The 25393-nt window shown below is 39.4% G+C and overlaps 1 protein-coding gene across 1 annotated transcript; it reads right to left on the reverse strand.

The window, feature by feature from the left end:
- Positions 1 to 3691: 3691 nt before the first annotated feature.
- On the reverse strand, positions 3692 to 14489 carry LOC128500390 (G-protein coupled receptor 54-like). The gene is made up of 5 exons (XM_053469523.1): positions 14243 to 14489; positions 8250 to 8374; positions 6508 to 6643; positions 5456 to 5694; positions 3692 to 4544 (listed from the first exon to the last, which is right to left on the reverse strand). The coding sequence occupies exons 1-5, from the start codon at positions 14487 to 14489 to the stop codon at positions 4170 to 4172; spliced, it is 1122 nt and encodes a 373-aa protein (XP_053325498.1). The 3' UTR covers positions 3692 to 4169.
- Between the last annotated feature and the right edge of the window lie 10904 nt (positions 14490 to 25393).

Raw genomic sequence — 25393 nt, forward strand, 5'->3', positions numbered from 1 at the left:
ATGCCCCCAAACCACCAGTATTTAGGGTACAATATATACAAGGAAGGAGTTAATAGGAAATGACATGCACCCACTGCTGTTTAATTAACTTGGACAGTTCTGTTAAAATATTGACCTGTGTATCCAGCCTTTATTATATTAGAATATGGTGAAAACATAGACTTTTGTGCCCTTTTCTTTTAATCTATTAATGAGCGGCTACATCAAGAACAGGAATTCTAAAAAGACGCCTTTATTAGCAATCAGTCTCTCTGGAATGATAGAGCCCCTCGAACGCGTTGGTGCTCCTTAGAACTATACGAGTAAAAAGCTAACTAGTCTTACCTAGAATTTTAAAAACGTTAATTGTTAATAAAATCAATGAATAAAAAAGGGCTGAACATTTTTAACATAGAAATGATCTTGCGGTATAATTGAAGGACAAAGTAGCTCAAAATATAAAAGGCATGTCATAATGAACACTCAGAAGTTCTAAAAAGCAATCGATACTCAGCAAACAGTCCGTGTTTTCATTTCTTTATACTCAATATCCTGTATCTAACATAGGCGACTGCCTCATACGCTGCGCTGTGGGGGCACCAGGTGGTCCTCTTCCGATGTTTTTAAGTAAGTACATGCAATAAGATGCCGTGTTAGTTGTGTACTTGGCTGCATCAGGCTGTGTTACCTCTAAGGTGAACAAATTAGAATGCAAACATTCATTGTGAGTATATTTCTTTATAACCAAGATCCCTTTTTGGTGCGCATGAGTATATCAAAATTTGCCCACCAATAAAACTCACAAAGTGTTTCAGCAGCAGTAAAGATAAATTAGTTTAATTTGAAAATGGTTTGGCATAGCCTAAATGTAAAAGTAGAAGCGGAACGCTCAAAAGTTCATTATGTCACGGAAAAATTATTAAAAATGACAAAAAAAATTCTACTCGCGATAAAAAACAAAAAGAGAAACTCCTGTGTACCGTGAACTGCCCTGTATGCCTGGATACACAATTATATATTATAACATTTTTATATAATATTTTTTATTTGTATATGAGGATCCCTTTGAGGGACAATGAAATAAAGAATTATACAATAAAAAAATTAAAAAAATGACACACTCCCTAATATAAAGTGACCCTGGTATTTTTGACTCACCAACAGGGTGGCGATGGCTTTGATGCTACATGCGCCGGAACCAGTTGACGGTGTGGCAGCGGCTCTTACCTGCTTTTAGCATGCAAAGAAGAATAATGTATTTGATTTAATTTATAGACACATTTAGAATACATTATTATTTATTCTGTAACTTTTTAGCAAACATTCTGAGATTCTAGAAAAGAGGGAGATCAGGGAAGTGAAGAGGGGCACGGAGATTTCGGGTCCCTAGATTGAGGACACTTGGGAGGTTTGCCATATTCATTTAAATGGTGATATACTACATGGTCAAAACTACATTTTTTATTATTATCTATCGTTTTATATAGCGCCATCGGATTCTACAGCGCCGTACAAAGGGTAGACAGGACATAGCAATTAGTATATAACATAACAAGATGAAAAACAGGTGACACGTACACAATCATGGCTTTAATATGGAGTCGCTGTTGTGTTTGTGGAGGTCACTGGCCAGGTTCAAACAGATTTCAAACAGCCCCGGCCTTCAGTAATGCAGTGAATGAGTTAAAATGGTCAGGATGCAAACTGGGAAGGGGTGCAATGTTGAGCGGAGTCTCCAAGGTAGGATTTGCAGCGCCCAGGGCACGAGAAGGTCGATTCCGTGTCTTACTAGGAAAGAAATAAGCACCTGCAGCGGTAATGTCTGTGCCTCATTAATGAAGAAACCAGGTATAAGGGCACTATGTCAGGGCAAACGGTGCGGAGGAAGGTTTAGTGAATTCACATTGCTACATAAAAGCGCCCTGGAACCAAGGACCAATATTTATCACGTTGCAGGAGAAATCTCCGAAGCATTGTTATTCTCTGTATTGTAGCTCATGATCTCCTGGCTAGGTACGAGGTGGACCTCCAGACTTAGAATTCAGTTAAGCCACATGTTCTTTTGACCTTTAGAACTTCACCTTTTTTGATTCCAGATACAAATACAATATTCTAAGACGTGGGAAGTTGGTAATAATTGCCCATTGTATACAGGGGCTCCTAAAATATATATATATATCTATATATATATATAAAAAAAATCAATAATAATAATTTCATTTCTGCTGTGACCTTTTACCAAAGCTGGGCATTCACGCAACGGCCCCAAGGGTAAAGTGAGGAATCACACGCGATATAATTTGCTTTGTGGAGACAAATACTAACTTTTAATAGGAAAAAGGGTACAGTCTGCAACGTGACTCACCCAAATGAGTCATTTCTCAGATCCGTTCCTCCTTGCCTCTGTGGCAGGGATTAATAACGGCCCTTGGGTTTCTTGCCAGTAAACATCTACCTTGCAAGATTCGTGCTGTCGTTGGCCTGCAGACTCGTACGGAAAATAACCTGTCCAATGAGGAGCACACGTCCTTGACGCTAAATGGAGATTGAACCGTGACTCACACTAAAAATGTATTCAAGTATTCTGGATGCGCCAATTAAAGGTGTTTCAGTTTGGCCTGAAGAGTCAGAACGCATTGTATCAGCAGACACCTTTTGGGTGTTACTTTGTTAACACATTCTGAGTACATCAATATAAATTAGAATCGAATTTTACAGATTAACGAACGCGATGATTCCTACCATGACTTTCTTTTTATTGGAAAAAAAGTAGCCTCCTCTCAAATAGCAAACGCTTAGAAGGCTTCGAAGCTCTATAGTCAATCATTAACATATATTAAATCCCAAAGAAAACAACTAATTCAACATGGATTCAATGTTACAGATGAAATGTGAATGCAAAATAGGAATCTCTATTTCATCTTATTGAGCGATTATTTTCTGTACTCTCCCATTGTTTACTGACGGGAAGAAGCAAGAAGAAGAAGAAGCCATTTTCAGTTGAAATCCACATGTTTTAACAAAAACTGTAGGTCCGGGCCAGATCATTCATCTTTGCTCAGGTTCATTCAATAAACCAAGAGAATTCCTCATTTCAAGTCTTGGCATTACTATGCATTGTACAGGTTAAGCCCTGGGAAGGGCTGAGCTGGACCTCTAAAATGTATAGTTAATTAGGAGTAACTTTTTAGAGTCATTTTCTTAATTATCCTACATTATTGAGGGCCATTTAAGGCCCTCTTGCAGGAGAAGCTCACCAGGGTTGGCCCAGATGTTCACCCTTCTCAACCCTCCATCTTTCTCCTGGGTTTAATCAATAAAGCTCGAAGGATGACTTTCTTCTGAAAGATGAAAGGATTGTGATGAGGACATCCAACACTTTAAATCTTGCATATTTTCTCATGGGGCGTGGATTTTTTTCCTTATCTGGGTTCTGTTTACATTATTTAAGTTTCTTTTGTAGAAATAGTCATATATTCTTGTTACTACTCAACAGTTGATTTTGTTCACCAATCTAGTTGCAATTGATCATTTATGGAAAGGTCTCCAGTGGTTCTGGTGGCCAGAATTTAGTCTTACAGAAAAAACACAATAGACGTTTGCTTATTGAAATGGTTCATCTCTATCCTTTCTCCCAGGCAATTTCCATAAAACAATGGTTTTGGCCACCAAGACCTCCGACACCTTGTAAATCAGGCAACAGAAGCAAAGAAACCGTTTAGAAGCAACATTTAATTGTTTAAATATGCTGGAAATCTGATTAAGAAACAAAATATTTACAAGAAGTAGGAGCAAAGAAGTCTCATTAGTTTAAAAAAAAAAAACGAAGACATGGGGAAATGAGAAATAGGTTTCCAGTAAAAGCCAAAATGATAAAAAAACAAAACAAAAAAAAACGTCATATTATGGAAAGAAGTGAATTTAATGGAGAAACGTAGGATATCTCATTACAAGACTTTTACATGGCAACTGAATGTTTGTCTGGAGAAAGGAACCTTGTGAAAAAAATATATTATGAGCTTTGTGTTATTTTTGAAAATATAATACAAGCATTTGGACTTTTTTTTATTTACAAAATATAAACCACAGAATCCCGAATCCATATTTTACAAGCCCATTGTCTTCTACTGTCCATCTGATTACTTTCTGGTATACAAAAAAACCCTGAAACGGGGCTGTTGACTCCAAATTCACTTTAACTCGTTGTTTGTTGACTCCATGGCTACAAATTTCATCTCGTTATTCACTGTCCCAGATGTTATGCTTCCATCCCTAACTTTACTCCGGAACATGAAAGGGAAGGCTTTCTTGAAAGATTTCCTGAAGCTGGCGCCCATGAATCCATAAACTATAGGGTTAATGGAGGAGTTGGCATACGACATACAATTGGCCCAGGTTTTGATTTTGTAGGTTGCGTAGTTGGCTTGAAATCCGGGGTAGAAGCCCTGAAAGAGGCTGAAGAGCTGAATGGGACCCCAGCATATGGTGAACAGAAGGACGATCACTATTACCATCTTGGAGATTTTGCTCCTCATAGCGATGGTACGCTCGGACAACAGCTGGACCTGAAACATGAAAAGAGAAAAGGGATATAATTATAGAATGGAGAATACTAAGAACACAACGAAAAACACAACATTTTCTTTGAATGCTGGTTTTCCATTATATGGCTCAACAGTATGACCATCTAAAATGAAAAGGACAGTCTAATGCCCCATACAGCTCCACTAACGTGCTGAAATTGGCATTATTTACCTTAAAAAAGCCTTACTTGGTTTGGCAAACTCATCTCCAGGTAATGGAGCAAATGCTACATAATACATAGACAGGGTTCTGGGAAACACTCAGGTATCATATACATTAAAGTACATATGGTCAATGGAGTATCAACGGAGTATCTCTTTAAAGCGTACAAGCCCCGATACATGATATAACTTGATTGCACCAAGTAAAATCATTTTGCCTTGAGAATTCATTGAATTTTCTTAAAGAGGCAGCCGGCATCTTGTTTTTAATACAGAAAACTCTGCAAAACGTTATTTGTTCTTTAAATACAGATTTTCTATAAAAAAAAAAGATCTTCTGATATCAAAGGTTTAGTTACCGAATATCATTGATGTACCACCCTGTCTATTACCGTATATTAACCCCTTAAGGACAATGGCCGGTCCCTAAACCCATTGAAAACACTGCATTTTGAGCCCGTACATGTACGGGCTTTGTCATTAAGGGGTTAAAGCTGAAAGCCTTTAGAAAAAGTGCAAACATTTGGCTATATTATATATATACATTTTGTTTTTGAATTTAGATTTCTTCATTCAGAGTCCTTTTATTTAATGCGTTCTCTCCAATTACCAATTATTAAAAATAATAATAATTCCTAATAAGGAAAAAAAAAACATTAAATTTTGCTAAGAAATGATAAATTGTTATGGGTTTATGAAAAAACACTTTCAAATGTAAGAGGCGTTTGTACCTGATAGTTATTGTCCATGGGTTCTACCACTGGCTGCCCTACACGTTTCAACATTAACGAATAACATACGCAAATTGTAAGCAGAGGCAGCAGATACACGGCTAGAAATTGGTATAGGATGCAAGCCTTCTTCAGGGCGTCTGATGGGAACTGCTCTATGCAATAGGTCCGGGGTCCGTACCAGTAACCTTTTTGGATCTTTTGGTACGGTATGATCGGCGTAGACAGGAGAAGAGACCCTGTTGACAATGACAAAGGACGATTGAAAATCGGTTCACATTTTGATAATTTATGCATGAAGCTTCATTGTTCGGTATTTCAGTACACGGCTAGAAATGTCACGAAAGCCCAGCAAATAGAACAAAGGCATTGTGAGTTATGCCTTAGAGATACATATTTACAAATGGGGCAGAAAAGTGACAAAGAAGGATGCCAATAAAATAAAAAAAAAACACAAAAAAAAAAAACAGAAAACCCACATACTTTAGATTGGGGACCCCACTTTAAATAAAAAACAGCAATTTTGGTAATTCTGAAAAAAATCTGTGGACCATATCCAAAATATTTGTGAACCCCATGGAGCACATTTGAAGTCTATACTACATTAAGCTTAAAAAAGAAAATACAACAAGTAGATAAAATTCTACTTAAAAACCCCTCCAGTTCCGCTGCTCCTAACTTCTCCCCCTTTCTATTCTGTATACACATTTTTCCTATAACGCCGAACACCTTCAGTCCTACTGATGATCACCTCAAATGTTCCTGAGACCCACCATTGTCTACAAACCCTAATATATACGATTACCCCCCCATTGGTGAAAAGAAAACAAACAAAAAAAACACACAAAAAAGAGAATTCAATCAAAAATAAATTAAAATATTTAAAATATTTAAATTCTAAATAAATTAAATATTTTTTAACATTTTTAGATGTTTAGGTATGGTCCTAATCCATGGTTTTCTATTATTTTTTTTATTTTTTTTGCATAGCGATAATTGGACAGATATTTTTCCATGTGATTGAGCTTTATGGAGACAGTAAGGTTTCATACCTATCCAAATACAGATGCTGACAATCATGGCTACCCTCGGGGTGCGATGCCTCAGCGACCTCAGTGGGTATAACGTGGCGTAACATCTGTCAGCGCTCATGGCTGTCAGGGTAATACAGGTGGCTTGTACGGTTACCTACGTGCATAAGAAAAATAGTATTTTATACACATACAACGAAACATGTACACGGCCTACTCAAGGAAAAGTCATAGCTTTCATTTTTATTTAAAAAAATATATATTTTTTTAATACAAAATTGAACATCACCTCCCCTTTTGTTCCGCATTGTGTTTTTTTTTTATGGAAAATAAAAATGGAACATTTGTGCCGCCTTTTAGCCTGGCAACAAGTAATAAAAGTAATAAAAGTAATATTTGAAATTTCCCTTACGAAAAAATTACTGCAGTTTTTCTGAAGTAATACTGCAGTTTTTTAGACCTGAAAAAACTGCAATACTGCACTTTTACTGAAGTTTTACTGCGTTTGTACTTCACTGTACTGCAGTTATTTTTGTACGGAAGTAAAAATGCAATAAAGTTGCAGTACATTGAATTACAACTGTAGGTTTGCAATATAAACAAAAGTGCAGTAAATGTGCAGTATTGCAGTTTTTTCATGTCCAAACAACTGCAGTATTACTTCAGAAAAACTGCAGTAATTTTTTTGTAAGGGTTGGCTTTATGAACACTGGTCCATTAAAAGGTATCACAAAATTATTTGGAGCAATATGTTTCTGTGCCACAGACTGGGCACCACTGGTCCCATAACCGAAACCAGTACTTGGCGGTAAATGCACTGGGGGCTTGTTTAAACAGGTACACCCGACGTGGAGAACCAACTCTTCCGGCTTGGGATGTCTGGAACCGACAGCTGAGTCCCGACGATTTTCTCCCAAGTCATATTTCCTTTTGTTATTTACAGTCATCCGTTTTTTTGTACAATCTTCGTTTATCCGAACAAAGAGTCATTTTGCTTAAAAAACACGTCCGCTCGATATGTTCCAGGACTTCAGATGGTTCTCCTAATGTAAGACGTATTGTTGGGTTTGTTCTGGTAAAAGCAGCACCTACGGAGAAGTGAAACCCAAATCCATTCCCAAAGCAGCAGGCGATCAACGGGTTGGCAACGAGCCAAAGCCTTTTATTCCAAGTAATTGCTTTGTTTTGTGAATAAAATACTGGAATAAAACTATCTTCATATTGAAAATGCTTATTTTTTTTAACATTATCATCTTACATTGTACATTAGCTTTATGAACACTAAATTGGGGTAAAAAGCTTGATTTGTATGCAGGTCATCTAATGGGAGACACAGCTTCACGCTTCTTTGATAGAACGTTGGCAACAATATTTGACGTAATGTAAAAAAAAATATTTTATTTTTTAGCCCCTAAAAATCCAAAAACAGTAAAATTTTACAGATTTATACTTATTTTGGGGTTATATTCTAGAAACATGCTTGTGGTTTCCTTCGCCAGGAGACCTTTGTATACGCGTTCGCAGCATCTCAGAGCTGACAGAAAGCAGAGTCAGGGACGGTGTGTTCAATTAGGATGAAAAGGGCACAGATGTCATTCCGCCGAGTGAAAACACAAGGCTCTTTGGCGTGTTTGATCAGGAGTTATTCTGATTAAACCCAGTGGCTTAGAAATCCCTGTACTTTTGTGTTGTGAAAAGGGCAAGAGACACCTGAGTTAAAGCAGGGCTATCATGTTTTATTTTACGCCAGATGTTGACTGTACCTGCTGGGAATAGGCCACAAACTTGCACATGAAGTCTCCGAACACCCAGCTCGGCAGCGGATACAGCGTGGCGGTAAACGGCACACAGCACACCAAGAACATGATATCTGTGGATGCCAGGTTAGCTGTGGATAGAGAGAACTGTAAGCTTCGTACGCATTTACATTAACCGTCTCATTTAAACATGTGGAATAACATGTCTTCTCGCAAACACGGTGTCCACTGACCTGATACACGCAAGGACAGGCAGCGTCTTCGCAATAAACACGTGGAAGACATTGGTACCAGTGGGGCATGTGTGACCACCACAATATCAGGTGCCACCTACCCTTTGGACAGATACTTTGTTGCTTAAAGGGAACCTTTTGTAATAATTAAAATAAGGATTAAAATCATTAAAATCGTATTTTCCAGGACATGTATAATGTTTACATTTTTGGCCGGGAGTTTATTAGGGGTGACCCGGAGACCCAGAGAAGAGCTGCTTTACCCGGAGCCTCAGGGCACAACCCAGAGAGTTCTCAGCTATGGCTCAAAGTATTTTGCATAAGGTAGGTTTATCGATTATGGCAATCACATAACGAGCACACCGGAGCAGATAGTATAACTAAATAAACCGACTGCAGACACAAATTACTGTGAGCGTCAAAGGTCACAGAAGGATAGGGTCATGCTGCTAGTAAAATGACACCACGGGCGCTGTTACAATAAGAGCAAGTTTACTCTTACCAAGAGAGGACGACTCTGCACCATCTGTCATATAATCTAAATGGTTATAGATACAGTCTGGAGGAGAGGTTCCTTAAATTCATGGCCAAATGTCTCCCAGTAGAAGAATTGTCCCTCTTTTCTTGCCTGATGCCCCTGTTTTCTAGGAGCTTAGAATGTTTGCTGGGTATGAGGGTATCGCAGGGTTCTACAGCCCTAAAAGTCACAATAATATATATAGATCAACAGGTCACAAAGTCAGAGAAAAATTCTAGGTGCAGCCACTACGCCTAGATACGTCTCTCACCCGGTCCTTTGTGCAAGTGTTCCACTGGCGGAATTTGGAAGGCTGGGTGGTATAAATACCAGGGTCTTAAATAACATGATTTTCAAGATACTGGTATTTCAAAAACTACAAAAAATAAAATCGACTACTTAATAAAAGTAAAAACGTCCGGCATGTCTGATGAGCAACCGTCATCAAGAAGAAACACACAGGTTCCTGGGGCGCAATGTTCCTCAGCACATTGTCCATGCTTTATGTAGCACTAGCTTGGCCCATATTGTTGGAGAAATGCACGTGGTGCAAGGAGATGAAGATTTCCTTGACTGTTTAGTGAATAAATCCCACTGTTGGCAGGTCATGTAAATACAAAGATTCAGCCGTGTATTTTCCTGGTTGCCTTTCCTCCGTAGACTGGATATAAAGGTGCGCTCGCTATTTACATTTCAAAGAAGATTAGTTGAACATTTGATTGAAAGCATGGGATCTCCGCCTGGATTAGGTTTCAGCCATGCCTAGTCTAGAACCAAAGCTCATGTTTTGCCTGCTTAAACCTTTGTCCGCAAAAAAACGACACGGTATCTGCTCATCTATAATGTGCTAATCTCTAAAGACTTTAGTTTAAGATCCTGTTTGACACACTGTACGCCGCCACCGGCAGCATATTTGCTCCAAGGATATGAGGCAGTATAATAAGTAAATATGCAAAGGGATTAGACTAACACAGGAGAAGCCATTATTTACTAAACTGTGAATTAGCAGGAAAGATGAATATGTCATGTCCCTGACATCACCGCATGTTATAAAACAAGGTAAGTGTACCTGGGATCTCTGATCCGGAGGCTCCTTTCCCTGGGTCTCAGGTCAATTTCTTCTTGACTCCCCACCTACATCACTCCCACTAAAGGCTATTTGGGGGCTGCCCCTATGCATAGTTAGTCCTGCCCCTTCATGAAACCCCACCCCAGAAGAGCCAGAGCTTTGGGTAGCCTTCGCTGGGAAGTTTCCAGGTATGTAAGTTTCTCTCGCATAATGCGTGAGATGACTTTCAAGGAATCCCTCCACATTAACTATGCATTATACAGGGCCCACCAATGTTGGCAAAGTCTGCTTTAGTATAACTGGTCAAGCTGTAGGCTTGCGTTCATCCCCAAAAAATATTCTAGGAAAACTTGAAAGTTTCTGCCTAGTAAGACAAAGATAAAAAACACATTTTATATATATATATATATTCCAAGCACAAATCCTGCATCATTTTGACATCTCTACCAGTCAAGACAATAGAAGTATATTTCCAGAATTAGTTCATGTTGGTTATTACAGAAATCCACAGGGGAAAAAAATCGATACATATTAAATGTTTCATTATGGAAGCGGCGCACTGAACAGGCTGGAAAAACATTGGAACCTCTACAGTGTAAAGAATATTGAATTTTGTTCAGTGCTGAAAAATATGCTTACACGTTCCAAACCGTCCACGCATCGGCCAACAGATCAGACATTAATATTTATTAATATAAAGGTTTGTTACTTTGTATTTGTTGTAGTTGATGGATGTTTGTAGTCAAAGGCAAACAGCAGCCTGTTGATTCTTTGCACCGCTGTTAATGGGGCTATTTGTACTTTTCAAGGGAAAGATATTTACTGCCTCCTAGTGGACATAGAAGTGAATTACAAGTGTTCCCAGCAGATGGAAATATAACCAATATTACGTATTATACAACCATCATATACTCATCTTTGAATATGCTTTTCCAGGGTTTGGAAGGTGCCATCTTCCACATGTATTTAGACTATGAATACCATCACCCTCTCCCTTAGAGTGATGGGAGTCATTGTTTAACAGCTGGGTGTATTTTTTTAGGTCTTTTTTAACCATTTATTGGAGCACTATAGAAAAATATGTTTCTGATTCTAAAAGCTTACACAACGTTACATATTTTTCTATGTTGGCCCAATACACGTTACTATTACCTGAGGCTGAAGGCAGCATCGTCTCATGGACCATGATGGCTATATCCATGTTCCCTTCTAACAGCCGGGCTGGCAGGTAACCGGTTATACATTCTCTGCTAGAATACAGCGCAACCTATACCTGATATACAGGTAAATAGCACTATTATATTTCTTATGTGTCTTGAATGAAACCAATGTTACCAACTTTTTGGAATTTTGGTGAAGGAGATGGGGTTTCGGCCACCTAATGAATATTAATAAATGTGTCACTGTTTCATATTTCATTCATTTTAACCACAACCCCATAAGGGCCATTTAAATCCATGCATTATGCGTGATGCTGTGGACATTGGGGTGATTCTGCCCTGGCTGTATATGAATAGAATCTCCGTTCTCAGCGGGTAATGCAGTAGAATACTGTTTCATGCTAACGTTGCACGCTGCGCATGTTAACTAAAGTGCATGTCATGATACCACTAAGTAATCCCGAATTATAATACAGGACGGGGCATTGGATTGAACGCCTGTTGTTATTCACATGGCCAGCGCTGAGCCATTTGTACCTGATGGGCGCCCTGCGTGCAATTACAGAATCCGCTAATTAAACAATAATTAGATCCTTGCAGATTGGCTCTTAGCGAACCGTGAATAATATCCTAGAATCCGCGATCCGCATGGAATCCATACAACGATAGCGTGTCTCAGATGGACACGTCTAGCCATCCACGGCGTGTAAAAACTTCAATAGAGCGATTGATTAACCCTTTAGTTGCCAGGAGGGATGAGCATCCCTTTGCTTAGCTATCTCAGCTGCAGGCTTAATTATTTATACATCAAATATTGTGTTTGTCTATTTACTGGCAAAAATACTGGCAGACGTATGTTAAGTGTCCGCGGTGTAAGGTCCCGCAGTAGGTAAAGCTTTTCTTTACAGAGATCTGAGATCTCTGCTTCCCCGATGTTCCAAAATATAACATATATTTTATATATACCCTTTAGATGTCTGTAAGGATATTGGTAACTACTATAGTAGTAATACAGCAGGACGAGGACAAATGATGGGTATTGCTGCTGCTGTCCTGTGGCTTCAGTCACTATTTCCATAGGCAGTTCATTCCAGAGCTTTACAGCCCTCACTGCAATCAATGTCGTCTAATGTTTAAACCGTACTCTCTGATCTCCTGAGCTTAACAGGTGCTGGAGGACAACGCAAGTCACACATGGTCAGACCTCTCCATCCCGTCCATGGCTGAACAGCACAGGACCATGAATTCCTAGGGCCCCTGGGCAGTAGGCAGTCACCTAGGGAGCCAAATCAGTAATCTGAATTTGCGTGTTATCCTCCCAAAATATCTTTCTAATGCATCAGCACCCAACGTTTCTATAAACAGATGTCATCCTTTCTTTCGTAGGATAAATTGTATCCCAAGGATGAAATGTGTAAATATCAGGAGGCAATTGGGTAGCTCTGAAGCTGTTGCAGTTTACTTGGTGAGTGTCATGGGAGTTGCAGTTCCACAGCAGGTGGATACCTGTTGGCCAGCCGTATACACGTATATGCTTCTTCCTCGTTACCCTCACCAAATGCTATCAGCAAAGTTGACACCATAATGTATCTTAATAGATAAAACTGGAAAACCTCATGCTGATTAGATTTCAGATCCGGGACTTTGGGGTTTCACATGTACAGTAAGATCGTTTGGATGCCACCTGCGACTCTCAAGCCGATGATAGACTGCGATCCCCGCAATCCTCTGTCGGGCTACGGAGAGATACAGGTCACCTACAGAGCTCTGTTCTGGGTGCCCTCCAAGACTCCAAGAGATTATTTGCTTTTTTAGTTGAAATAACTTTCCTATTTTAAAATTCTCTTTTTCTTTCTTTGCACAAAATCCTCCAAACTCGGCTGTAACACTTATAATCCTCATCAATGGCTTCCTGGGGCACGTTACTCCTTCGCACGGAACCTATTTTTCCCTCTTCTTTATTAATTCAGCATGTGCCAGAGAGGAAAGAATATGCAATTTAGAGCCTCGCTACAGAACTAAGAAAGTAATTACCTTCAGTGATAGTAAGTAGCGAGCTACAGCGCTGATAATCAGGTCTTCGGCGTTGGCGAGGACAACACTTTTATACACAGTAATTCATTTTATACGCAGTCATGTGAGTAAAAGAACCAAAATGGATACTGCAAATTTAAAGGTCCAATCGTCAGGTTTTGCCCCTGAGTCTCAGGTTCCCAACCCCAGTCTCAGGGTCTCCAGGTAAAGGGGCTGATTCTCGGGGTCCCGCAGCCCAGAGCCGACTCCGTCATATACTACTCTGACTTAATGTTATCTTAGTATCCCAATAGGTGCTTTTCTCATTGCTGTATCATAGCTAAACAATTCCTGCTTGAAAACAGGTGATTTGATAAAAAATATATTTATTCTAATAAGCAATGGTTTTTATAAGGACAGTAAATAGAACCATTTGGTTGCCATGATCGGCAAGTCAACAAGTAATTAAAGGCTTAATATTTAAAGAGTCTTAAGGTCACCTCATTTAGAAATCTCCTAAGATTGGGTAAAATGAATTCATTTGTGGATTGCTCTTTTAATTAACTGTTTTTTTTTTTTTTACTTATCACAGGTTATGCTTGTTTTCCGTAATGTATAATTGATTTACTAAACACATGGGACTGGCGTATCTTACATAAGGCATTCCAATCGAAGAAGAAGCAAGCAAATGGGTTTATTTTACTCTGGCTGGATGTAGACATAATTTAACCCATTATCGTATATAAAATATACATTTCCTTACATTTCGATAATGATTTTTTTTTAATTTTCAAAGGAAAATAAAAAGACCAACAACTATTCTAATAGTAAACATAAATTAAGATGTGAAAATGTGAATTATGCTTTTTTATATTATTTTACATAGTGGTAAGGTTACTTTAAAAGCCCCCTTGTTTGTTTGTCTTGCATTCTTGAGTTCTGTAAGAAGAGCTCCTTGATACCCACTCACTATCTGTGGTCAAGTACAAGATCAAAAATCTGCTTACCTATGTAAAAGTTGGTGGCAGTCCTCATTTGCCGATGTTTAGAGATGACGTATATCACAAGGGAATTTCCAATTAACCCCACGAGCATGATCAGGGCAAAAAAGAGGGGTACCAGCCAGGCGTCCGTCAGGAAAGGCGGGGAACCCGTGTCTGTCCTGTTTATGGACACGTTCCCCAGCACGCTAATGTTCATGGCGTCCCAGGACAAGTTCGACATCTCATCCAACATTCCTTCTTCGAGAGCCATCGACGGGCATTCAACGGAAAAGATTATTATAATTACTTATATAGCGCCAACGATTTACGCCGCGCTTCTTACAATACATATATTCACGGGGAATGAGGAGACTAGAATAAAAGATTCCCGGAAAATATCACCCCAATTCCGGGGGGGGGGGAAACCCCACAAAAATCTAATTATTAATCTGTGTCAGTTTGTTGAAAAAAAGTGTAAACTAAAAAGCAAATATCCACGGTTATAAAGGTGTTCAAATCAGATGGGTTCTGGTTCAAAAACTATGTTTTTTAAATGAACCAAAAATCACAAAATCTACAGAAATATCATGAGCAATGATTTCCAGTGCCAGATTTTTTGCTAAATTTCATCGTAAGGATTCTGCCCGTATTTCTTGATAGTTCCTGACGAAGCTGGGAAGTCTTGTGTTGGAAGTTCTTTCCCGTGGACGGAATCCGCAGAAGTGACCGATAACTCTTCTACTCTGTGTTTTATATTGAAAGGAATCACACGTGGAATTTGAAGAGTGCGATAGACCCTCGTATACTGTTGCCGAGCAACAAACCACATCCCAATCCCTGCCTTTTGCATCAATAGGATGCATTTCTTATCTCTGCCCGTCATGAACGAAGGCTAAGCAGCCAATCGGGCGGTTACAATGTATCAATTTACTATTAGGTAACGGATCTAGTTGACAGAATAAATACAGCATCGGTGAAATGGATTCCCCCCCCCCGGCAACTAACGGGTTAAAGGGTCTGAATAAAATTTGCCGATGCGCGGTGAACAGCCCTAGCCTGAAAAAGAACAACATGTTCTGTGCGGTCTCAATTATCTTTGTGCTATTAGGTCCTCGTTTTTTTTTTGTTATTGCTAAATAATTGTTCAATCGCAAATCGGGATGAAAAAAAAAAATGCATATTTTTCTGCGCTCTTTGTTAGGAGTGGGGAGCGGGAGGGTAAGACAAATCTGGTCATATCTCAATTATCTAAATTCCAATTACATAAATGGGAACAAATAACGCTCAATTAGGAAGAAACCATCTGCGGAACATAATGTAAAAATACCATACTTTTATTATGCGCAGTACTGAGAAAAAATAAAAAAATACATTAAATAATACAGACAAAACAGAAAGCTTTAGGACCCTCAAGCAGCAACAGGGGAGAAGTTGTGACCAAACCCTGAGCCCCCTTAGGCATGGTTGTTTTGCACCATTGGGGGTATAGCAGCAGTGGTTTGGCCCAGAGTCTCCTGGTGAAGCCCCGGGTCTCTGGGTCAGTTTCCTCTTCCTCCAGGCGGTGGTGTTTGGCCATCCCCACATCACGCCCACTTCCCCTCCTACTCCCTGCCCACTTAGGGCTGCCTAGGACTAGCCCCGCCCAACGTATATATAAGTCCTGCCTCCGCACGTGGCTAGCCCGTACCCATGCAAAACGATTTTCCAGAGGATGGAGAGCTCCAGGTAGATGGAGATGGAGAGCTCCAGGTAGACTAACCTGCAATGTTCCCAGGTATTGGCAGGAGTCTTTAGCTAAAGTTTATACTTGGGCCAACACAGCAAACGATATAAAGTTGCATATGCTTTCAGGGCCTTAGAGGTCTCTTCTTCAAATGTAATGAACAGGGCTTAGCAGGGTAGCAGGGTGGGGGGTCCATTCCTCCATTGGCAAAGATCTGTTTCCTTCTCCCTGTTGTGACATCATAACTCATCTCCTCGGGTCTTTCTGCCTGAAGACCCAGTCACGTAGCGACAGCCCAGCCAACGTCCAATGTCATTGTATTAATTGGAGAGACGCTACATCTCTCACCTAACTAAGGTGGACAGATCTGCCAACAAAACCCATCATCATGTAACATAGTTATCCGACCTTGAATAATTGCCTTTTATCCAATCATTGTCTTGCAGCTTTCTTTGTTTTGTTCTCTGCCCGTTAATCATAAAACTTCCATTTTGTTTTTTCACGTTTGGCTAAATGTTTCTTCCCTTATTTTCTTAGAACACACCGACTTTTGATTACACAATTACTAAGCAAAAAAGTAACCTATTTGCATAAAATAATTGATATGGCAAAGAATTGCTTTTTATTATTCATGAACAACAAATATTGGTGATCTCTTTACTTCCCGAGGCAGAAAGCCTTTAAAATTTACTTTAAGCCTGATGGTTTATGAATTATAAGCCGTAGCTTTCATATTTAAGGAGAGACCATTCATTTTCGGCACTAATGAAACATATATTTTATATTTCCATACTATATAACATAGGTGACTTTTCTATGTCTGACATATGTTTAACCCCTGCGTTCATTAGGTCTGAATAACCACCGATCATAACCGCACAGACCATTTTCAGAGATTTACATACTATGCCGTTTCCAGTACGGTTTAGAGAATAATGTTATTTTTGTGTGATACGGGACACTCGTACACATTTATGTTTCAGGGATCAGTGAATGGGGCTTTGGATACTTCGCCATGTTTGTCTGCGTAATCCCAGCACTGTTTTAGTGTACAAAGCTTTTCAGTTACCTGTTGACCTTGAGTCTCGGGGTGAAGCGTTGTTTGCCTGGATCTCCAGGTCGCTCTCCTCATTCTCTGGGGCAGGGAAGTGGAATTGAGCACCACCCTGTGCATGGTATCAGGCTTTGGTTGAGCCTAGGGTTAGTGGCACCTGGGTGAAGTCGTTTTTCTGTGCCCTCGTAACTAAAATACGTGCACATACTAACACTCAAACTCACTCTAACACCCACTCATTCTAATATCACACACTATCCTTCTCCTCTCCCTTGCACCACTAACCCTAGGCTCACTCCTGACACTCTAGAACGATGTGCTGACACACACATTCATGCCAACACCATACACTAACACACGCACACCATACAGTAACATGTACAGACACAGATGCTAACAGCATATTCTCTCACGCACTCTAACACCATACACCAACACCCACACTCTAGTGCCATACACTAACACATACTCCAACACCATACACTTACACATACATTTACACACCCTTACTGTAAGTCCACACTCACGGGGCACCTCGGTTATTGGGCAATTTTATCAGATTTTATGGCTTTTTACCCCACCTAGGAATTTTAAAATTGAGGGAGCATCACTTGCAACATTTTGAGCTCTTTAGTAAGCCATAGTGATAACTTCAACGTGTGGGGACCATAAAGGGATGTAGGACATCCAAAACTAGAGGATCAGAGGGGTCCGAGAGAGTAGTAGATAAGGGGAACAGCCTCCTAGCAGAAGCGGTAGAGGCTAATTCAGTGAGGCAATTTAATCATGCATGTGAAAGGTTGGTTTCTAAATCTAGACTGTTTAAGGCAGGGGTTCTCAAACTGCGGCCCTCCAGCTGCTGCAGGACTACATCTCCCATAATGCTCCTTCAGCTAAGGGGCTGGCTGAGGAGTATGGGAGATGTAGTCCTGCAGCAGATGGAGGGCCGCAGGTTGGACGCCCCTGGTTTAAGGTCTGAGTCTTTTATTAGGAAAAATGAGCAGACTAGATGGGGTGAATGATGTCAAATTCTGTGTTCTATGAATAAGCAAAAATCGTGATGATTTCATTCCCACCCTTCTTTTTTTTTCAGACCAGCTTAGAAGTCATTATGTAACAAAACAGATTTACTTGTAAAATGACTCAAACTGTCACAGTGACGTTCGGTAGAAAAACAAAGGTTTAACTACTTTTGACATCACCGTAATTATATATATTACCTTTTACCGGAAGGTTACAATTCCGTAACGTGTTTGGAGACGGAAGTCTCCGGGTTACTTATTATTTATAGAAATCTGGGTCGAAGAACTATGTGAAAAGCACTATCTTTAGAAACAGAAGTCCAATGAAAATACACCGGAGCAATGTTTTGATCATTAAAGGAAGCACTTGTTTGTTTATTTCAGGTGATGGATTGGTACAATGATAAATGTAACGCTCGTTCATTAACCAGCACTGAGTCACCGGCTGACTTTACACATTTTACTCAATACGCGTCCGTGGAGAGGTAATCATGGAGTGGGTCTAATAAACAGAAGGGTTTGCTGGCAACCTCGGAAGTCTGCAAAACAGCCTCATTAATGCAGACGGGAATAGTTAATTAATGCTGCCTAATGGTGATACTTAGCAATTTCTGTTATTACTGTTTAATGGTTTCGTTAACAAATGAACTGTTTTCCCAGAGGTTGGTGAGGACACGCTATATTGATAAACAGTATAAAGCAATAATATGGTTACAATGTTTACTTTGGGTAGCAAAACAATTATAATTTTACATTTTTGATCTTATTATTCTGATCTGTAGGCGTCTGATGTTGAGACAATTATCACTTTTCCAACTGTGCGAATGCTACGCTTTGTGTATGGCCAACATAGAAAGAAACTAAGAACATTAGCACCACCCCCGAGGATCCTCACAGACCTAACATAGTTCTGGGGAGGGGAAAGATCCCTTATCCCTTTTGATGACTGAGAAAAATGCTAGGGGCATATATAATAAATACACAACAAAGTAAAAGATCAGCACTCACCCAGCATATACTATTTAAAAGCACCAATTTGAGGCATAAACATTGGGAATTTGTCACACTTTATGGCCATATATTGCTCAACTCACCACTATGCCTTGGCTATCTTATTCCTAGATGCTTTATGAGATGCCTGTCAATGGCCCCTACAGCCCTTGATGATTTGACTGGTGCAGAACCAGATGGGAGTTTTGTAATTCATGCCAATGATATCTTTTTCACGGATTTTTCCAAATATTTATGTGTTTTGAGCTACAGGTTTGCATTGAATCAATAGAATTTGCAATGTGTGCGAGTACAATATGTATATGATCAGGGCTGACGCTCACCCTATATGTAAGTAAACAATAGAGATATCTTGGGTTTTGGCCTAAAAGTTAACATAACTCAGCAGGGGTCGAGTTATTAAACAGAAAGGTAAAAACTAAAAAAAAAAGAAAAATATCTTTAATTTCTAGATATTACAGATCCTTTTCGTTCTATTTCTTAGATAGAATTCTACTTTCTTTCTCTAGAAGTTTTCCGATTCCTTGTGAGCCGTATTTCAGTCGGAAGTTATCCATTCCGAAGATTAGATCTTTTTTGCAGGGGTTGAGTTATGACGATTGTTAACACCCAAGACATCTCGGAATACCTAGAGCATTGCTAAACCCATGCAGCCCACAGATTACCATCCCTCACGTATTACCCCAGCTAGCTCGCCCGATTCATTATCAGAATGAGATGTCTGCTAGTGTCAGTTTTAAAAGGCGTTGACGCTGCGCCCTGACAGGCATCCCTAAAAGGTAATAATATTTTTTACATTTAAATTAGCCATTAAAGGAACCATTTACATACTGTTTGGAAATGAATACATTGTGGAGCAGGCTGTACTCATGGACTTGCGTTTTTTATTTTAACCTAAACAAAATCAGTTGCAATTATGAAAAAAACCCTAAATATTAAAAAATCATTTAAGAAACAGAATTTGCAGAAGGTCAGACTCTTTTGGTCGCCCTTTTTCCTGCTGTAAAAACTAGAACCTTAATCAGTCGTTATTAGTCTTGTTTTAGATTCTGAAGCCATATGCCCATGCCTGTTTAAATTCCCTCACTGTATTAGCCTCTACCACTTCTGCTGGGAGGCTGTTCCACTTCTCTACTACCCAACACATCAAAACCTTCCTCACATTACATCCTCAATACACGTGCACCAATTCCCTTTACAGTATACCGGGAAATTAGTTTGCGGCGAGCGGAGAAAGATTTGTGTCGGAGAGCAGAGCCTGGAGGTTCATCGGAGGAAAAAAACATTACAAGAAAACGCTAAAGCGCTAAATTTCCTTTTACTCGTTTTGTAAACAAAATTAATGATCCGTGTATCAGCTGCTTGGAGAGGATGATACGGAACTGAAATGCAAACCTTGGCAAGCTCTTGGGGGAGGACAAAGGCCAATTAAATCCAAAACACGTTTTTAGAAATTGTGCCCCGCGTTAAACTGCTCCTTACCCCATTCCGACTCCTGCTTTAAACGGATTTAACCCTGTAAGAGGCAGGAACAATGGTAGCAAAGCGGAACCATCACCCCCCCCCGACATCTTACCCTTCTATATATTCAATAAATCTACAGGTATCCACAGAATAAATGCATCAGCATGATCTACATGTATTAGAAATGAAACCATCTCTCCCAATATCCCGTACCCAGGATCATTATTCTTCCCCATTAAGGTATCTCTTCACCTTTGTTAAGTTGCTGATTGTTGCTGATTGGATCAGGGAGACTTTATCATGGTAGGAGGAGAAGAAGGGTGAGAATGTGTGGATAGGAAATGTATCAGATAATGTTAGTTCTGCCACAGAATGTTGTAAATCACGGCATGCGATGGAACTTTAAATATCAAAGCAGATGACAGATTATAATTATCCTCACCTTAACTGTGCAAAGCAGTATCATAATTAGCATACCTGGGAACTAGGAGGTCCGGCTACCAGGAGTCTAGCCCCTGGGACACGGCTGGGACTGCCTACTGATGTCAGTGGGCGGTCCCACAGATGTTGGGGTAATTCCCGCTGATGTCAGTGGGCGTTCCTGCTGCTGTCCATAGACATTCCAGCTGACATTGCGGGAAACACCCCCATTTAAAGGGGAAATTTGCAGGGAGTAGGGCTTGTCAGGACCCGCTTCTGCGATCCGGAGCGGCGCTTCTCCCAGAGTTCTCCTGGCCAAACCCGGAGAGTTCCCAGGTATGATACATAGCATCACCTTTGAAATGTCTTTTCCTCATAGTAGATTGTAAGCTCTTTCAGCAAGGCTGTCCTCACCTTTTTGTTTCTTTACGTCCAAATTCTCATGTGATGTACTGCTTGTTATGTCCTTTTTTACCCATTTTACAGAACTGCGTAATATGATGGCGCTATATAAATCAATAAATAATAAGAATAATGTTCCATAGCCTAGATACACATACATGTTAACACTATGTTAATTTTATATACAGTATATATATATATATGTATATATATATACTGTATATATATAGAGAGAGATAGAGAGAAAGTATATATATATATCCCCATGACCTAGCAGGCACATGTCTGTGCGTATAGACAAATAATTTCAGTACTTTCCTTGCTCCCATTATCTGAATCAGCTCATAGACCTATTTTTAACATCTAGTAAACTGTCTGTTTATGTCTCGGCGTCTGGTACATACTCATTTATTGTCACATTTTGGAACTGATGTATCGTGTTCAGCTGAGCCCTGGGGGGGACAAAAAAAAAGCCCCACGTATTATTTCTGAGCGTCTGAGCCCACAGGCTGAATCACCAACGCATCCAAACCTATCAAATACTCCACTGGAGGCAGCATCAATAACTCATTTTTTCCTCCTAATGTAACACCGAGAGCATGAATCCCTGGTTAAGGAGATGGGAGGATCATTAAAATCCCACCCGGGATGCCAGCCAGATCATCAGCGCTTATGTTGTGCAAATTCTTTAAAAAAAACATCATTACTGTCTTAAACCCCAAACCGATTCCAATCAGGTTTCTTGTGCTGTCAAGAAGAACAGCCATAGAAGTTATAGAATTTGAAAGCAGCTACGGGGTCCGTAGACAAAGGGGGGGGGGGTAGAGGCTTTCAGAGCACTTTCTACACCAGGCATTGTAAGCAACGTCCAGGGTACTTTATCCCAGTTGTTTGAGTAACTTCTGATCCATCAGGACGAGGGTACTTGGATTCCTCATCATTTTGCATCAAGCTTTGCCTCCATTATGTATCACAATAAATAATAATAATAATAATAATAATAATAAAAATAATAATAATAATAATAAAAATAATAAGCTTGCATTTTTATATCACTGATATATTATTCTCTTGCGAACAGAGTGTTCTATTATATAATGCATTGCTCTTACTAATCAGTATAATCAACATTATTATAAGAATGGCTTAAATTCTCTGTAGATAAGGAAAATCTGCCCTGAAACTGTCAGTGTTCTGTATATACGTTCTAACCTCTGGTTTGTGGATAGAAAGTTCAGAGAGATGTTAACGCCGATCCTCTACGGAACCAACCTTTGCTCCAACATCTTATTGGCAATGAACCTATAATAGTACCTGGTTTTATTCAGGTTCAGATAAGAAAACTCTGAATGCCGATCCCAAGCCGGGAGCTATTCTTATTATTCAAAATACATTAAAAACATAGATACATAGATGAAAAATGCATTTTAATATTTCATTAGTTATTACTCCACTTATAAAACCACTGGGGATCCGCCATATTTGATTCCCAATATTCATTAGAATTTTTTTCCGTTTTAATATTTATCTTTATAGATCCGAGCTGTTCTGGAGCGGAAGGATACACAGAACATGAAAACTCAGTTATTCTACAATATAGTCAACATAAGAGAGATAATATGTTATTCATGCCGGCACAAAAGCTCATACATTGACTCACTCGAGCCACAAATGGCTTCCAACGTGGGCACATTGCCCTTCCATTCATTCTTCCAGGTTAGCTACATGCGCCAGATCTGGAATTATGGAACTGGAACTCGGCCGTGGAACACTGGAGATTAAGTAATGGGGCAGGACAATAATATTAAAGGGAAATTTCCACATCCTAGATGAAACATAATTGAATCAGTAATGAAAACCATCTATCACCTGGGTTATTGTTACCGTGCATCTTATTCAGTGGTCCGGAGAATGAGTTTATTATCGTTTTCAAGAAATTAACCCTATTCATTCTAAAACATTTATTGGTATAACGAATATTTTAGAACGAGATGCTAAAAATTGGGATATGGCAGCAAATTCTCCCTTAACCGTGATTATTTTTTTTTTAATCATTTTTACCATATGTTTGTTCAACCATCATTCCCATTCTCTGTGTTACGTGTACAATATTTTTTTTTGTTTGGACCAGTAGGGTTTTCTTTTAAAACTATATATATATATATATAAAACACAATATTTATTAGGACGGAAATCTAAATTATTGCGTCTTAGTGGCCGCTGTGACCACTATTTTTCTGGGTTGAATAGTATGTCCATAGTGTCCATTATTAAGTGGAAAGGAGATAAAAGCAGTGAATATCTTACATTCCATTGTATTTATTTAAATAGCGCCTGCAGATTCTGTAGCGCTGTTCGTGGGTCCTGTTTTCTTGACCATACAATTTATTACAAGAGGGGGCTATTACAATAGGGCCATATGTTATATTTAAGTGCAAGAATGAGCATTTGGGATAATCTAAAATGTGACAAATCCCTTTCATTCAATTCAAAAGAGGTTAAATGCTGTCTGTACGTCGTTTGTTCTGTAATGGGGTCTTTGGTTGAGGCTGATATATTTTATTGGGCCAATATAGAAAAAGATGTAAAGTTACATAAGCTTTGGGGACCTCGGAGGTCTCTCCATCTGAAAACGTATCTAATTTTACATAATTTTCTATGCTGGCCTAATTAAAAGGCTATGTGTTCTACTTATGTTATCTTAACCCAATCTCCTAAACAAACACCCTTAGATAACAGGGCTAGGGTACAAATGACAAACATTGTATTATCTGAAAACAGGAAAAATACAGTATTTTTAAAAATACATTTTTATTTTGAAAAACAAAATGGTGAAAAATCCCCGTGAAGTTGACAAGCATCTAATTTTACATTTCTGCTTTTACAGACTATGTATCCTGCGCTGGGTACCACATAATATCCTATTTTACGCCCCAAAATTCCGACGGCCGTCTCAGGGCTACACGTTTTTTTTTCTAACAGAAAGCTGATTTGCATGTCTTGTAAGAATTCATTTTTGTTACCATTTATTGTGATTCACACCGAGTCTTCGTTATTAATTCAAGATTGCAGAGCCGTTCAAGTGAGGGAATAACAAAAAAATTGCAATTATAATTTATACCGTTTCCCTAATTACTGATAAGGCGAAGAAGCAGCGTTAGCGTTTTAATAAATAAACAGATCCATAAAGGGTCCTTACGGGTATTATCAGCCTGCTATGCCTATCAAGCAATTACATTTTCTGCTCCGGGTAGATAAGTAGGCACAGGGTGGTTACAGATAGGAATACAATTGCCTCACGTAATCTATCTAATAATAGACTTTGAGAACTGTGTGAATATTACAAATCTAAGTGCCAAGAACTGAAACGGAAAAGATAGAGAAAAAAGGAGCCCTGGGGCACATGAAGCATTGATTTGGGGCGGATGACTGACTTGGCCCAGACCAGAGGTCGCACAGGAGGCAGCCATCTTGTTGGAGCCAACTTCCTGGTTTGAGTTTGGGTGGCTTCCAGAGTGGAGGGGGATAAAAGCGGGGAGCATTTCTTTCCATGTTTTCACAGGCTCGATATGCGCAGCTACGCGTACATATCTGTAGGCCGCCGGTCTTAAAGCGCCAGAGCTTTCTGACTACCGCCAGGTCGGCCCTGCATGCAACCCTTGCCGAGTCGGCCCTAAAAGCAAGCAGGTTGCTTGATCTGACCCTGCAGCGAATCAGCCGTGGTTGGTGGGTTCTTTAAACCAATCATAAAGAGAACCTGTAGATACAAAAGTGATATAAAATGTATTGTTAACAATATTTTGACTGTCCTCTTGATTCATTGTTAAGTTGTTTTAAAGTGGCATCGTCACTCAAACCTGACCTCTCTCAACATGACTTAAACAACTGCTTTTAGGTCTTTAAAAGACATATCACATCAGATGGCATAAATATTGTATTACCGATAACTTATAGACTAACTTATGACGGGTTAAAAACGTCAATGTTACCGTCTATTGATTACCGTCAACTGTATTTTTAATCACAGGTTCCCTTTAAAGATAGAGACCTTCGTTAAAAGTTAAAACAAATTCACCAAA

This window comes from Spea bombifrons, chromosome 6, assembly GCF_027358695.1.
Source record: "Spea bombifrons isolate aSpeBom1 chromosome 6, aSpeBom1.2.pri, whole genome shotgun sequence".
Classification (NCBI taxonomy): Eukaryota; Metazoa; Chordata; class Amphibia; order Anura; family Pelobatidae; genus Spea; species Spea bombifrons.

What these genes read in the sequence shown, in the direction of transcription:
- LOC128500390 (XM_053469523.1), bottom strand. Translation starts at nt 14,489, where the DNA reads ATGGCTCTCGAAGAAGGAATGTTGGATGAGATGTCGAACTTGTCCTGG. An exon ending in TGCCACCAACTTTTACATAG is followed by an intron (nt 8,375 to 14,242) that starts GTAAGCAGATTT and finishes CTCTATCCACAG; the next exon opens with CTAACCTGGCATCCACAGAT. An exon ending in CCATGGACAATAACTATCAG is followed by an intron (nt 4,545 to 5,455) that starts GTACAAACGCCT and finishes TTCATGTTTCAG; the next exon opens with GTCCAGCTGTTGTCCGAGCG.